At 36.3% G+C, this 15,782-nt stretch overlaps 2 protein-coding genes across 2 annotated transcripts; both read left to right on the top strand.

The window, feature by feature from the left end:
* Window positions 1-11,893, top strand: LOC112508612 (origin of replication complex subunit 3). Its single transcript, XM_025113284.1, has 17 exons — window positions 1-5; window positions 68-251; window positions 506-680; window positions 927-1,096; window positions 1,251-1,381; window positions 2,311-2,584; window positions 2,696-2,764; window positions 3,088-3,164; window positions 3,271-3,358; window positions 5,546-5,751; window positions 6,134-6,203; window positions 6,591-6,670; window positions 7,002-7,091; window positions 8,784-8,859; window positions 9,570-9,697; window positions 10,781-10,957; window positions 11,415-11,893. Exons 1-17 carry the CDS (start codon window positions 1-3, stop codon window positions 11,518-11,520), a joined length of 2,106 nt encoding a protein of 701 aa, XP_024969052.1. The 3' UTR covers window positions 11,521-11,893.
* Window positions 11,894-12,949: 1,056 nt separating this feature from the next.
* Window positions 12,950-14,198, top strand: LOC112509882 (DNA polymerase delta subunit 4). Its single transcript, XM_025115079.1, has 2 exons — window positions 12,950-13,186; window positions 13,792-14,198. Exons 1-2 carry the CDS (start codon window positions 13,015-13,017, stop codon window positions 13,980-13,982), a joined length of 363 nt encoding a protein of 120 aa, XP_024970847.1. The 5' UTR covers window positions 12,950-13,014; the 3' UTR covers window positions 13,983-14,198.
* Window positions 14,199-15,782: the final 1,584 nt, after the last annotated feature.

Genomic DNA, 15,782 nt, shown 5'->3' with positions numbered 1-15,782 from the left:
ATGAGGTTATCAAATGAAGAATTGATGTTGGTTTTTTTCTCTTACAGCCATTTTTTGTGCTCCACAGAGGATCTACTCGCCAACAACGTATTAAGAAATCAGTTGGAAGGACCTGTAGAAATGTCAAGGTTAACTTGTCATCGTCATTGGCTGCTAGCCATGAAGCTGAAGTTGTGGGTGATCAGTTGGATGAGAACTTAAGAATGAAAAACTTTCACAATGCATGGGTGAAAATTGAATCGACCATTAAGGTTAGCCTCTCTATCTCTCAGTTGTAATATCTATTTGCACTTCAGATTGCTAAAATGTGCTACTGTGCGTAAAAGAAGTCAATATTTTTTCTAAACCTGTTCTTAACTGATGATGTTGAATCCCTTCATTGTTTTTCCTGACATATCATTTCCCTAAAACATCAAAGTAAAGAATCAAGAGGATATCTTGTCTGTGTAACTAATTAGCTGTAAGGGAAGGGCAATAACTGATATGGCATTGTCTTTTAATGTAGGATGTTTTGCACAACATCAATGCTGATGTTTTCAATGAGATAGATGGCTGGGTCCACAGATCATTTGGTGCAATTTGTTCAAGTGGCAAGCCTGATACCAACAAAGCCACTTGTTCATACCCCATTGTAACCGATGTTACAGCTAAGCAAATTTTCACTGCCTTAGTGGTAATGAGTAAGTTCCTTCTAAATCCAGTTGGTTCAAGTTATCAAATTTGTTAGCAATTCCTACGCATGCCTATGGATGTGTAAAAAATAGATCTATAGTTGGAATTACCGAGAATAGTAAGGGTAATTGGCTTGAATCTACTCTCATTGCGAGACAAGGAAAGTGTTAACATTCATGACTTGCATAACTCGTGTGAGTTTTTTTCCTCAAGGCTCATCTAAGGACTAAATATCACCAATCCCTGATTTGCAGACAACATGGAATTTGTTGATGATCTTCAGACATTTGCGGATCTTGGTATACACTTGCAATCTCATGGTTGCCATGTGGCTAACCTCTCGTCAGTGGATTTCTCAGCCAAGAATGGAATAGGTGGTTGTTTGAAAAGTTTGTCAAGGCAGATTTTGAAGGGTAGCATTGATGTAAGATTTGTGACACCATATTCAAATAGAGACTTTCTTCTGTTCGGGAAGGATTTTAAACCATCCTGTCTATGTTTCCTTCTTAATTTTTTCTATGTTCCTTTTATTATATACACAAGGACATAATGCTTCTCTAACCTTTTTATCTTAACAGGCAGCCGACATATCTATCTTAGCATCTTGGTACATGGAGCAAGAGAATTCTAAGCGGCCAGTGGTTGTTATTGTTGAAGACATGGATAGGTGCAGTGGACCTGTACTTTCTGATTTCATACTCATGTTGAGGTATAGTAGCTCAGAAACATGTTGTTGTGTTTGTAGCAGATATACTTATCTTGGTGCTTTTTACAGAAAGTTTCTTCACTTGTTTTGATAGGGTCAAGGCGTAGTCCCCTAGCGTTATTGTTTTATTTCACCCCCCTCATGATTCCCTCTAGCTATTATTTTGCTCACAAAGTGCTTGGGGTGTCTAGCCCGGAGAATGTCGATCAGTTGCTACAAGCAAATAGTTTGTGCAACGAACTTAGCTTTACATTGACTCCACCTTAGTCGTCTGGGCAAGCAGGACATCCCACATCTCACTGCTAGATCAATGCCATTTAATTAATTCATTTTGGAATATGCATTGCTGCAGTGATAATCGGAGTAATGCCAACATCACAAGTTTTTCTCAGTTAATGTAGTCAGACTCTGATCTTATATTCTTGGTCTTATATATTCAGTTAATGAGTGCTGGCTGGAGGATCTAGTTGATGACTTTTCTCAGCATTGTCTAGTCTATGGGTGCATAGTCATACTTCTAGAATGGAAGTGGTCCTTTATAGCAGTGGAAAATTTGTACACAAGTTCAAATGCTAAAGTCTAGTTTTATACGATATGATGGGGATTACACAGCTATGCCTATAATATCTTAAGTTTGTACTGTGTGATCTCCAAGGAGTATTAACAGAAAGCAGGAGAGAACTTATACCCACATAGAGGTATATCAGTTGAAATTATCGTGATAGTAGTTGATAGATTGAGGTGTTCACGAGTGAAGGAGATTTACAATCCACAAGCTGAAACCCCCTACACGGAGCTTCAGTTATTAGTTATTATCTCTAAATGCATAATATGCATTTAACCATTGCATTGATACTTCAAATAATTGCTCTTCATGCATGTAATATCACCTTGACTTGCAGATACTCACAGCTCATTTTGTGCTTAAACAGTGAATGGGTGATTAAGATCCCAGTCCTTTTGATACTGGGAGTTGCAACGACGCTTGATGCCCCCAAAAGCATACTTTCTTCCAAGGCAGTTCAACACCTGTCTCCTTTCAAGTTCTTTTTGGGATCTCCAGCTGATAGACTGGATGCTATCATTGAAGCGGTTCTTGTGAAACCTTGCTCTGGATTTTTACTTGGTCACAAGGTTGCAGCTTTCATAAGAAATTGCTTCTTGAGACAGGATGGAACCTTGACTTCTTTAGTTAGAGCTGTAAAGGTTGGTGGTTCTACTGTAGTCATGGTTGTTATCATTTTCTTCTTAATAGCTGATAAATACTAGAGGTGGTATTTTACTATACGAGGCTGATTGCTTACAAATTTTGTGCAGATGGCAATTGTCCAACATTTTCTTATGGAGCCTTTAAGCTTCATAGTGAAAGGCTTACTTGATGAAGAGGTTAGCCGGGAGATATTTGCAATCAAATATGTTCACTGTTGAGCTATCTTGTTCTTTTTCCATGTTTGATTTTTTAGCTGCTTAGACTTGTTTTCTTCCCCTCTCATTTCCTTTTATTTCGTGTGAATAAATTTCAATCAGTACGCTCTTTCTCCTGTGTCTTGGGCTCTTGGCCTTGGGCATTGTTAGTTTATCTTACCTATATTCTCTTTCTCTTTGTTATGAGGCGCTAATGCTACATAGTTTGAGGGAGTGAACTCTTTTTTTCTTTTCCATTGCTTTTCCCCTAAGCTCCAAGGCAAAATGATCCTTTACAACTTCAGGTCACACAGAGTGGGGAACCAACATCTTTGTCAGAGGCATGGCCCAAGCAAGCTCTTGATCTTCCATCTTGTATGAGGTACTAAAGATAGTCATTACTATTGCAAGTAAGTTTGTGTCAATAATGCTGTGGAAAATATATAGAAGGAATGTCTGCTAAGTTATGCTTTCAATCTTCTTGCAAGGATACTTTCTGAACCAAAAACTGAAGCTTTGTTAGGTGGAGCTTCAAAAATGAAGGAATTGCTGAATTTGTGGAGCTGTGTGGTTTTGGTGAGACCCAAACTCTTCTTCACCTTCAGTTCTTCAAGAATATGGTCATGTGTGATTACTGGTACATGAAGTGAACATGATATATTAATGTTCTTTGTAAAGTTTTACTCTATTTTAACCTCTGAAACTTGTATTTAACTTGTGTACCATAATTACAAGGTGAACAATCCCAGGATTCTAAATTCTGATTAGAAGTTCCCCAATCTTCTATTTATCTTAGTCCTTAGGGGCTTAATCGTTGGTTTTGAACTAGGTCTCCGTTGATGTACTGCTAAACAGGTTTCCATCTTTTAAATGATATTGGCCCCTGGCGTATCTTGTTATCTGTTTAATCAGGGTCTCTCAATGTTGTGAGCATTTTGGTACTGGGTATGGGACCTTGACAGATGGATCTTGGAATTTGACAACTCTAAAAAAGTAAGGAGAAGGCAATACATTTGGATATATTCATGGTCAAGAACCCCTCAGTTTCACTTTACATTTATAGCCCATGATTTCTAAATTTTGGAATTAGTGAATTTTCTTCTCCATTTTCATAAGGACCAAATAACTCCTAATCCTGTATCCCTCTTTATCAAGGTCAAGAATCTAGTGTTACCTTCCCTCATATTTCTCCTGTCTTCTTGGTAACAGAGGAATATTTTGTTGAGATGCCACACTTGTGTTACTCCTAGGGTTTCCACTTCTAACGGTTAATTTTGTTCAATTCAGTTAAACCCTTTGGACCTTGTTCTCTTGAGTCAGTTTTAGGTTCTACATATTTTGTTATATTTGTTAAATGGCTTTTCTTTTGTTACTTCAGTGTTTATGTATTAAATCTAGAAATTTTTTCTATTCATCATATGTTAGCACTTCGTTCCTTTTGTTTTAAAATTCTATGTTGTGACGATGTAAAAAAATATTCCATGATCAATTTGAATAAATTCTCATATGCATGTGCTTGAATGATCATGTGCCTATACTCAATATAATGACATGGTTGCATGGGAAAACTGTTATCAACTTGTAGTGGTTCGCACCTTACTGATGCATCGTAATATTTTCCAGCATGTGGCAAATGCTATATTGACAGGCAAAGTTTAACAACTAAAATGCCATCTTTTGTTCTAGATAGCAACATCCTTTTTTTCTATTTGTACCCTTTTGCACCCTTGTTTTGTGTGTCTTAACAAATTATTACTTGTCCATTTTGGTCATGATTTGAATTCTTGATCAGTTTGCAATCTATCTAGCAAAGACCCACTTAGACAAGCCAGAGAAATATCATTTGTGTAATGACTTGGAGGAGACAATTAGTTTGCAATCCTTCAAAGACCCTATAAGACAAGAATCAAGTTTTCTACGAGAGAATCTGAACACTTAGTGGTCGATTGTAAGCGTTAGACAAAATTATTTCACGAGAACAACATACAATGATCCTCCTGCCCATCTTGTTCATACTGAGATTGACTTTGTATTGTTTGTGGCTAGTACTTTCACTAGTCTCTGTTTGGCTTTCCTTAATGTACTGTTTAATAGGCTCTACCTTTTTCACTTTTGCGTATGGTCCATTTTCTAATCCATTTAAGTAGGTTTCAATCAGTGGTAAAGTATCTCCAAATGGTAAACAGCTACACATGTATTAAAATGTCAGAAATCTTTGTCAAATCCCCCCCCTGTTAGTCATGTGAATCCGTATCTCTTAACCATCTCATCTAGGAGACGACTGAGCTATCTCAAGTGGTGTATATTCCCTCTTTTTCTCCTCAACTGGTGCCGCCCCACCAATCTCCTTTTTGTGTGCTTTCTTGTCCATGTGAACCTCGTGACCGACCCCTTGTTAGTTCGTAGAGCCTATGCTGGGCGGCCAGCCTCATGGATCACGCATCTGGTCCTTCTCCCATTGGGCAAGAGCTTTCAGTAAAGCAAAAATGCCACACTCGTTATGATTATGAAATTTTCGATTGGAAAATGGAAGGCCAATGGATTTCAAGGCCACCCAACAAGGCTACCTTATTTTGTGGGCAATACTCCCTTTCCCTTGAAGGTAGCCATATTTGATGAGATCCTCTTTCTAAAACTTTTACAAAACCTTGCCCCTTGTTCTAATGGAGTTAATGGTGTTGTATAGATGTAGAATGACAACTGCTTCATTTCTTCTTGTTTTATTATTTATTTTATGAGCCATAAAAAGTTAATTTGTTGCAGTGCTTGTATGATGCTGGAAAGAACCAGAAAACCACCCTCTTAGACTTGTATTACGAGGCTTTGGATCCAAAGCTTTACAACTTGAGGCATACTGAATACTTGGAGTCACAACCCGATTCTCAGAGGCCTTCATCTACTCATGGTTTGCATGGACAATCATTTAGAAACAAGGGCAGTTTAATTGGCCACACGGTCCGCCAGGTAAGGTAAGTAAGGAAAATGTTGCCATGATTTGTTTTTTGATTGATATCTTTCTTTAATTATACAGCTTGGTTTAATAATACTGAAGTTAGGGCGTGTACTGGTTTGTCTAAGTTACAGTTTTGCAGTTGATACATTTCTGCAAATTTTTGTTCTCATTTTTCTAATTTAGCATAGGTAGTAATTTGAAACGATCTAAACCAATGATCTATTATGGTCACATCAGTTACATCTCCACACCACTATTTCTAAATCTTCTTTTCCGTTAGTAACAATGGGGTACTAGTAATATCATTGTCTGCTTATTGTGTGTAACCTTTTTATGAGTATAAAGTATTTGTTACAATTATGAAATATTCTTTGTATGACTGTCATATTATCACTCAGGGACCTGCCACCGGCTGCTTTATTTCAGTTGCTTGAGAAGTGGGTTAAACAAACTGATGGTGTCAAGGAGGTATGCTAGGGCTCTTTTTTTATCTATAACTTTTGTTATGAGATAAGCTCCGACTGTGGATCATTTGAGGTTAAATGAATGAAAGAGTTGGTAGAATGTTGATACTAAGTGGATATGACTTCCCTATCACATTTATACTACCAACAGGAGCCAATGGTTTTTATAGTCTAATATTCTTCCTCTCTATTCCTCCATCCAAACAGAGAACGTAGTGCTTATGTGCCCCTATGTGTTATTTTGTCTCTGCTTTATAGTATGTGGTCAATCTGCTACATGAACACAAATAAGCCTTGTGCAAATGGCATGTGAAGATTGACAGCTGCATTTTGTATGAAAGTGTGTTGGTGTGGCCTCTTGTTGACCATTTTACTTTCTTATTCATTCTAGATGCATGAGAAAGTAAAGGAGCTTCAGTTGCAAGAGAAATTTGAGGATGATAATTTGAAAGAACCGGCAAACAGATCCAGGTAATGTTTCATTTGAACCGTGCTGAGATTAAGATTTTAAATGAAAATGTATTGTAGATGGCATGCTAGTATGGCCGAAGCCGATTGATAAGTTGCATTGGCATCATCATTGAATTTTTGAGCAAACAGTACCCATGTTAAGATCCATTGGGATAAACTATTACGTCGGGTCTTTCTCGACAACAGACCGGCAAGCATCTCAAGCACAATATTGATTTTATTCAACTTGAAATCACTAATTGAAAGTTCCATGTAGCAACAAGACAGATGGCAATGATAAAGACTCGATTTATTTGCTTATGACATAATATTAACTTTATTGGTATGACAGGAGACAAACAATACGGAATAATGGAAATCTGGATAAACGTACCAAAGAATTAAATCAGAAAGCTGCTGCACTGATTAGTTGCATGGCAAGGTAATTGCCTTTTGTAACTTGATAAGGTTGTTATATCCAGGCCATTGTATTCATGTGCTTTGTTTCAGTACTCAGACATTTAAACCCTCTATTTGGACACTTGTGATGCGTCAAAGTAGTAAAGCTTAATAGTTTCTCTATACAGCTGAGTACGTGGCATGTTGGCTTATATCCAACCTCAACAGGGAATGTAGCTTTTAATGTGCAGAACAAACTTTTATTTTTAAGAAGCATAAATTTGTTGCTTGAATTCCTAGGTTCCTGTAGAATTGGGGCTGTCCTAATTAATAATACTTGTTAGCATTGTTGGCCTTCGGAATCTTACACTCCTAATGTTTTGCAAATCTATTGCAGCGCATATGTTTGCAGAAGCATATACTAGACACAAAAGTACCTTCTAAATGGATTTGATATCAACAGTCATGAACAGATGCCAATGAATTTATCAAACCAACAAAGCGTCTATGATGTGAAGATCTAAAATTCCATCTTTAATGGAAGGGCTATATATATATATATATAGACTTGGCATCATGTGAGACCAACGGTTTTTCGTGAGACCTGTAACTCCGTAAGCCAATTCTCAACCCTTGGATTAGATCTACAATCGTCAGATCTGAACATTCATAAACGCCACGAGACTTCTCAATAATTACAAAATTGTCACCGTGCAACTTTAGACCATGAGATCATTAACTTATAAAGTTGATCAATGAATATAAATTGGTCTTACGGGTCTCATGAAAAACCTTGGGTCTCACGTGAACCCGACCCTATATATATATAGGGTTGGGTTCCGGTGATAATGGAAGTTATGGTGAGAATTGAAGAGAAACACTGGATCATTCTTAATTGAAGAGAAACACTAGATCAACACTAATGAGATACCCGGATCAATTCGTGGGTTGGTTTGAGATTAGAAATGATCAAGGGTCCAAATCCCTTCTTAAACTTCTCACCTTAACTCCTATACTCACACGATCCTTCGTCTATATATATGTTAAATATTGGGCTCTTTTGATCGAAAGCCTAATTTTGTGGTAATAGAAATTTGTACACAGAGCCTTTATGAAGTGGAGTTGTTTAACTAAGTCCATGACTGAACCAAAAGACCGCAAACTCGCTGCATTCCTCGCCACATGAAAGATGAAAGTCGTCATTTTGTCCAGTTTGTGGGTCACCTTCACATCACACGTTTCAGTATGGTACAAATGTTTGCCAAAAGCACACTGTACTATGTCAGCACCTAAGCAATAGTAAAGCATAGATTGAACTGCTTTGCTCTTGAAAACAATATTCTCAAGTGAAGCATGGGGTTCAGTGTTTGCTGTTTACTTTTATTTACTTCTCTGAATGAAAACGAGGAGACATCTTTTTTTTAAAGTATATAGTATTTACAAAAGGGTGATTGGCCTAATGGTGTACCCGAATTACCGGTAGATCTCAGCCTTCCAGGAGGTCAATGGTTCAAACCTCACCAAAGGCAAGGAGTGTATGTGAGTATTTGCCTTATATAGGTACTATATACTAAAAAAGATGAAGACGAGGAGACATCTTTTTCATTATGGTTCTTCAAGGAAAACAATAAAGATTGGCTCCTTGAGATGCAAAAATCAGATTTATCAACATGGAGTTCACAGTTAAATAATACTTTTTCTTCTAATGTTCTCCATGTGATTGTCTATGAAACAGGGACCATATGCAGCCCATTGAGTGCATTCCTTTCCATGAAATAGTCTGCTTCAAGAATGTTGACAAACTGCAAGCTGTAAGTCATGAAAAAGTTCTTTTACTAAACTCGTATCAGCTTACATATTTTCTAGGGAAAAGCGAGGACCATACAATAGCTATATTTGACTAGAATCCTCATATGCTGTTAACCGTTAAGCCAGTACAAAACATTGGAGTCTAGTGCACTGTTTCTGATGTGCCTCACTTTCTTATTATTTCATTAATGCATATGGTTAATTGTCTTTGCTTTCTCTTAGCCAGCTTTTTAGAAACAACCACTTTAACCTTAGGGGTACAGGTCAAGTCTATGTACATCTTACCCTCCACAAATCCCACCTCAGGTGGGATATATTTGGTTCGTTGGTTTAGTTTACAAGCTTGATATCTAAATATCAATGTCTAGTAGTGATGTGACTTTCTATTCATCAGGCAGTAGTATCTGGCTGTTTCAGAAAACTAAATATATCAAACATTTGCTAGTTCATTAGATCGGCTCTTTGAAGATGAAAACAACAATACATGTAATTTCTGAATGATCATACTATTCAGTTTAAGGAAGTATAGTAAATAGGTCTAGTGGGATTAACAAATAATTTCATGCACATTGACATGCTCTGTTTGATGCTTGGAAATGCTGCAAAACAAATTTATGAATTTTGCCACCTAGATCTCTTACAATTGTTTATACAGGTTTTACAAAATGGCAATTGAATTGACTCCCTTTTTCTTATTCTACTTGTTTGCTAGGCTTTATTAGGAGATCCTAGAAGAAGAATCCAACTTGATCTACTGGAGTGCCACAGCTTCCTGAAATGTAGTTGCTGCAGCAAAAGTTGCAATGTTCCAATATCATCAATGCATGATACAACACTAATGTAAGACATCTATGTGGTTGGTTTTCCATTAAGTCCTGTGTGATAAGCTATATGTATGGATTAATCCGTCCATATAGATTGGGAAGGTTTTTTCATAGATGGAAGGAGCACATCTTTTAATTTGGGGGGGGGGATGTTCGACTAAAAACTTGGCTTTCTGCATAAAGCTCCCCCCTAGAAGCTTATTGAACGGGCCACTTTCTATATCATTAAGCCACTATCAAACAACCATGTATAGCTGATCGAATAAGCTGCGAGTCCCATTAAGCTGATTAAGCTTCTAACATACAAGCCCTAAGGTGTTGTTTGGTTTGCAAAATTCAAAGGAATTGGAATGATCAATTCCTTTGACCAAATTGCAATTCCTTTTGTTTGGTTCACATATTGAAATGGATGCAATACTTTTGAATTCCATAAATTGATGAATTTATCATTCCTTGGCATAAGTGAAGGAATTGAATTCCATCCTTTGCATCAAGTTTAACCAACATCGCTCACCCCTTGCCCCACCACCAATGGCTTGTTGTCATCACAACCGCCACCCCCCACCTCTGCTTCAACCCCATAGGCCACTATCGTCGCCCTCACAGCCGCCACCACCACCCCCACCCCACCATCCCCCCAAACAGAGGATGGAGATTCCAATTCCTTTGAGAGATCACATTCCAATTCCTACCAACCAAACACGTGGTCAAATTCCATTCCAATTCCTTCAAAAGTCAAATTCCTTTAATGAATTTCAATTCCACCAAATTCCATTCTGCGAATCAAACGCCCCCTAAGAGTTGTAGTGGAACCACAATCACTTTTCACAAGCCGAGGGTCTTCACGGAAAGAGCAACTCTACTCTTGGGTGTAGAGGTCAGGTCTGCATACATCTTACCATTCCAAGACCCAACTCTGGGTGCGATATATTGGGCATGTTTGGTTTGGGTTTTAGTTGAACCACGTTCATGCTTTTTATAACTATTCAGTTCGGAAAGGGGAAGGAATAGTTGGAGGGATGAATTGATAGATTTCTTTATTGTAAAAAAATGGTATTCATTTTTTAGATCTTGTAATTCCTACACTCCTTATTTACAGGTATACCCTAGCGCAGGAACATGGGGATCTTATCAATCTCCATGATTGGTATCAATCTTTCAGATCAATCATTTTTCAGCGACCTGTTAAAGAACGACATAGGTCAAAGGTTTCACCATCACCTAAGAAAAGAAAGACTACCACTGAACCTCAGAATATAACCGAAGCATCAGTACAGTATCCTTATTTTAGCATCAGTTTTCTGTTTGCATGTCTTTAAAAGTATATATTTGCCTTTATTTTCGTGAGGTTGACCGCTGGGAATGGAAACATCAGTGGCAGTGGCAGTGGCAAGCTGTGGTATTCTTTTTCTGCAGATGTGAATCTGTCTGCCTTTCGCAAAGCTTCTATTAAAATCTAATGAAAGATAAGACACACACACAGAGGGAGGTTCAAATAAGAAATGCAAAGGAGGTTGAGAGCGTAAATAATTATTCATGTGTATCGTTCGTAAAAGGAAACGTGGGTTTCATTCATATATGCATCTCCAAATGAATTTTTTTTTTCAGGTTTACCAATGATTCACATATGAATAATTTATTCGTAGGTTCTCAACCTTTTTTCCTTTCTTCTTTAAAACTTCCTATATGTACATATCGGATGGGATTGAAATCTTTAACCTTATCTTGTACAGAGCACGCTTTTGCAGGGCAGTAACGGAGCTCCAAATAACAGGACTGCTTCGGATGCCTAGCAAGAGGCGCCCTGATTACGTGCAGAGAGTGGCCTTTGGACTCTAACCCAATGAAGTGAATACCTGAATTTAAGTGTAGTTTGTTTGTTCAGGATTATTACTTCTACATGATGGTAACATTCTTTTGATTCAGGTAGATGCCATACATTCAACAGCCAAGTTCAAGAAAAGAGGGGTGTAATCTTTGGTTAAATCTAGCTTCCCCAAGGACACAAGCATTGGGGTCTTGTGATGTTTGAAGTGGAAAAGGGATGCCAAAATATGTTCAAGTGTAGTATTAGTTACTAATACCAATAGTGAAGTAATTTATATATCAAACTTAAGGGGTTGTTTATTACATGTGTATCTGTATTTTATCATGTAAGAGGCATTTACCTGATCTAAGATGTTTATTAAACAGTTTTGTTGATTGAGATGTAGGCCTAGTAAGTTAAGAAATGACTTTTTTGGAAGGGTGTTTCATACTATGCCTGGACTAATCCAAGTAAGCTGTGACTGGAAGAAATCAGTTCTGATAAACTCAGTGATCACAATGGATCGCAACCACTACGTTACAACCCTTGTGGTTTAAGAAATGAATCTTACTTCATCAGTGTTTACTTGATTTGTGTCGATAAATGGTTGTCTAATGTGTACAAGATGTTAAAGACGATGTATTATGAATGAATATTATAATTTATTGTCAATAGATTTGTTTGTGTAATTTAATCTAAAAATAAATTAATTAATATTGTGTTTGGAGAGATGTTTTATTAGAAACCTTATTTTTGTTGAGAATCGAGGAATCTTCAATAGTAAATCATGTGTCCATATTCATCATGAATAAGGACACATGGTGCATTTTTAGTATTTCTCTTGTTCTCAATGGAAATAAGATTTATAACGAGATGTGCCTGATAATAATTAATATAATATTTTGTTAACAAGATCTATATATAAGAATAATTATTATGACTTGGGATCATGTAGGACAAGACTGTTCTTGTGAGACATGATATTTACACTTGAAACTTTATAACAAAACATTGTTAAGGTAACTTCATAGTGTTTTTGCTGTGAAGATTCAGTTTTTTTTTTTTTTTACCTTCACAACATTTTGTTGTGAAGTTTTAAGTGTAAAAATCGTGTTTCACGAAAACAGTCTTGTTTCACGTGAACCCAACCCTGATTATTATATATAGATATTGTTTCGATTTCTAATTATAATTTAAAATTAATCCTATAGATTATCTAACAAATCTTTCTTTTGGATGCCATAGCTTTTTTAACACTAAAAATGATGCAATTTTTTGTTTTTGGGATTTTTACATTCTTACCCGGTTAGCAAAGTAGGTCGAAAGAATTGCAAGGATGAAATTGTGAAAAAAGAAAGTTTAAGGGTCAATTATGGAGTTTTTGGTAAATGCATGGGATGTAAGTGTAAGATTTTGAAAGGCCGGTCATATATGTAAACCGACACTCCCCCTTTTGATTATTCAAATTTCAAAATTCGAAAGTAGAAAGCAGAGGAATTAGGGTTTGGAAATCGATAGGAATCAAAATGGCATCATCAGCAGACATGAAAGGATTCTACAAGCAGAAGAAGAAGAATGCAGCGATTAGCAAACCTTCATCCAACAAATCGAAATCGAAGCCCAAGAATGCTGTGAGTTTCGGAGCGCGTAATGCACAACCTACTGCTCTCGTCGCCCATGGTTCTTTGGATCTTCAAGGTGAGTAGATTACTCTTATGGAAGAACGAGATTTTGTTAGGAATTTGATTCTGTTTGTGTTGTTAGGGTTTCACAGTCTCTACTAGGGATTTTGCATTTAGGGCAAAATTAAGACGATGAATCAAAAACTGCCTACTTTCCACCTTTCATATATTTTTAGGCCTTCGTTGATGGAGAATCACATGGAATTTGTTACTGATTTATGAATGATACTGTCATAGTTTAATACATCTGTTCGTTTCACTTATTCCCAAAAAAAGATGGAACCTAGAGAGATTGTAAAGCTGAAACTAGCCCTTTTTTATTTGAAAAGCTCAAAATGCCTTTTATCGTTTCTATCTACTGCTTACTGCAAAATTTCATCTGGTTATATATATGGAAAATGAAACTACAGCAACTCTGGAGTTGAAATAAGTAGTTTGATTTGAAGAAGTCAAATTGTTTTACCGAAGGCTATTATCGAATTCATACGATTATTTCTATAGCTTAATGCAGTTTTCAGTTTCATTTGCATGAAATCAGAACCAAAAGCATATTTGAAGTTCAAAATAACAAGTTTTTCATTTGGGGAGAGGTAATGAATGTGAATTTTTGTGTGTTGACAGAGGGTCATGATGCAACTGAAGAAGTGTTGAGGCAATTCGACATGAACATGGCATATGGGCCGTGCGTTGGGATGAAGAGGATGGATCGTTGGGAGAGGGCTGCTTCGTTGGGGTTGAACCCTCCCAAAGACGTCCACCGTCTCTTGACATCTACCTCCAACGAGGGTTCCTTGTGGGATGGTCGCGTTTGAACTCCAAAACAAGAATCTGTTGTGGGTAAGGTATGTAGACACAATACATGGTACCTCTTTCCGTTTGTTTCCCTGTACAGTCTCTAGCTGACTCGGGTTTTTTCTTGCTGCCATGAATTATCCTTGTGCTTTTAGCCAAGTATCAATCAATGCTTTTGGTTGTTCTCTTCTGTTCTTAGTTTTGTTTTATGGAACAAGTTCTTCTCTTGTGGGGTGTTATGGTTCTTGGAAACATTATGCATAAGAGTGTGTGTGTGTGTGTGTGTCTCCGTGTGGTGACGAACAATTGTTTATCGGTCCATCGTGAGCATAAAGTGTGGTGATAATATGACACTCATGTGAAATGAAATTGGTTTTGTTGTTTCTTTCGTGGATGTTTGAGCCAACTGGTGCGCACCTTGACAACACCAAAAAGATACATCAAATTGGTCGGTCTACTAAAACCAAAAGTCAATCCATCTCCAACCACACGGCATATATATTGTTTTTCTTCCAACTCCATCAAAATGCAGCGTTGACCCATTCTCTTTGAAGTCCTTGTCACACTTGTAAACTATAGATCGTTTGAAACGAGTATGAGACAAAATAAAATTTGAAGTTCATGTCATATTAAAAATCATATAAATTAAACAACAAATATGTTTAAAATGACAAAATAAGAAGAATATCGAAGAGTCGTTTTTGTTTTTGATTGGTGAATTCATAAATTAAATAGTTTTCTTTTTTAATTTTGAAAGAAATTAGATAGGTTATCGTTGAAGTGGGGTCACAAAACTATACAAGCAATGCTTGGGGCACAAGTGAAATTGGGCCCTGAAATTTTAATGGGCCTGTTGACAAACCTACTTTTAACAGACGACATACAGTCGGTTGGAGATTCCATCAACCATCATACCAAGGTAGTAATTGTGCAATGCATAGGGACATATCTCGATCTCAATGTCTCATTTTATTATTTATTTATTTATGTCGATATAATACGGTTTTATATGTTTTAAGAAAGCGATAATGTTTTTATTTTTTAATAGAATATAAATTTTAAAATATCATAAAAAATTTAAATATATATATGTGGATGTTAATATTAAATTAAGTATTTAAAAGTTATTGTTGTATGTAATTTTTTTAATTCATAGTTTTTATTATAATTTAATTTAGGTTTAATAATATAATTCTTTATAAAGAGAATAATTAAATATTTTGTTAGAATCCAATGATTGTCCTAATTATGTTTTAGATCTTTTATATTTAAAATGAGATATTTATCTTGTATTTGATTATGTTTATGTACAGTTATTTACACGAATTTAAACAAGAAGCTTTAGTAAGTTGTATTTACGCACAATTTACTTGTAATCTTGAATTTTAAGTAATATGCATCAATAAACAGTAGAAAGGTCAGCTAGAGCGAAAACCAATCAAACTCAGAAAGGTAGGTAGATCGAGCACACCAAGGGAAATTTGAGAGTATAAAAAATGGTTTTTAAGAATTTTTGCCAAATGTTTTATAATATAGTATAGATTATTGGTCAAAAATTCTTATTAAAAAGTTTTGAATTTTTTTAAAGTTAAAGAGGTAGTGTAGATGACTTTTAAATGCGTAGCAAAAAAGATAGAGAAATGATTGTTGAAAACAACTTCTCATCTTTCTGATTATTGTTCCAAAGTTGTTTTTTTTGTCTTGTTCAACATATCAAACACGCACCTAACGGTGTTATAAGTTACGACAAAAATCACAAATGAAGACGGAGATCAAGCGATGGAATACGATAAACCCTAAAAACATGTAATTATAATAAT

The sequence above is a fragment of the Cynara cardunculus genome (genome assembly GCF_001531365.2).
Source record: "Cynara cardunculus var. scolymus isolate 2C chromosome LG 3, CcrdV1, whole genome shotgun sequence".
In the NCBI taxonomy this organism is placed as follows: domain Eukaryota; kingdom Viridiplantae; phylum Streptophyta; class Magnoliopsida; order Asterales; family Asteraceae; genus Cynara; species Cynara cardunculus.
The sequence above is the reverse complement of the archived record's forward strand: the minus strand, read 5'-3'. Positions and strand labels throughout refer to the sequence as shown.

Bases quoted from the DNA above. Each gene is read 5' to 3' on its own strand.
- LOC112508612 (XM_025113284.1), top strand. The intron at 1,382-2,310 runs GTATAGTAGCTC...GTGCTTAAACAG, and splicing joins GATTTCATACTCATGTTGAG to TGAATGGGTGATTAAGATCC. The intron at 7,092-8,783 runs GTAATTGCCTTT...TCTATGAAACAG, and splicing joins CTGATTAGTTGCATGGCAAG to GGACCATATGCAGCCCATTG.
- LOC112509882 (XM_025115079.1), top strand. From the start codon at position 13,015: ATGGCATCATCAGCAGACATGAAAGGATTCTACAAGCAGAAGAAGAAG. The intron at 13,187-13,791 runs GTGAGTAGATTA...GTGTGTTGACAG, and splicing joins TGGTTCTTTGGATCTTCAAG to AGGGTCATGATGCAACTGAA.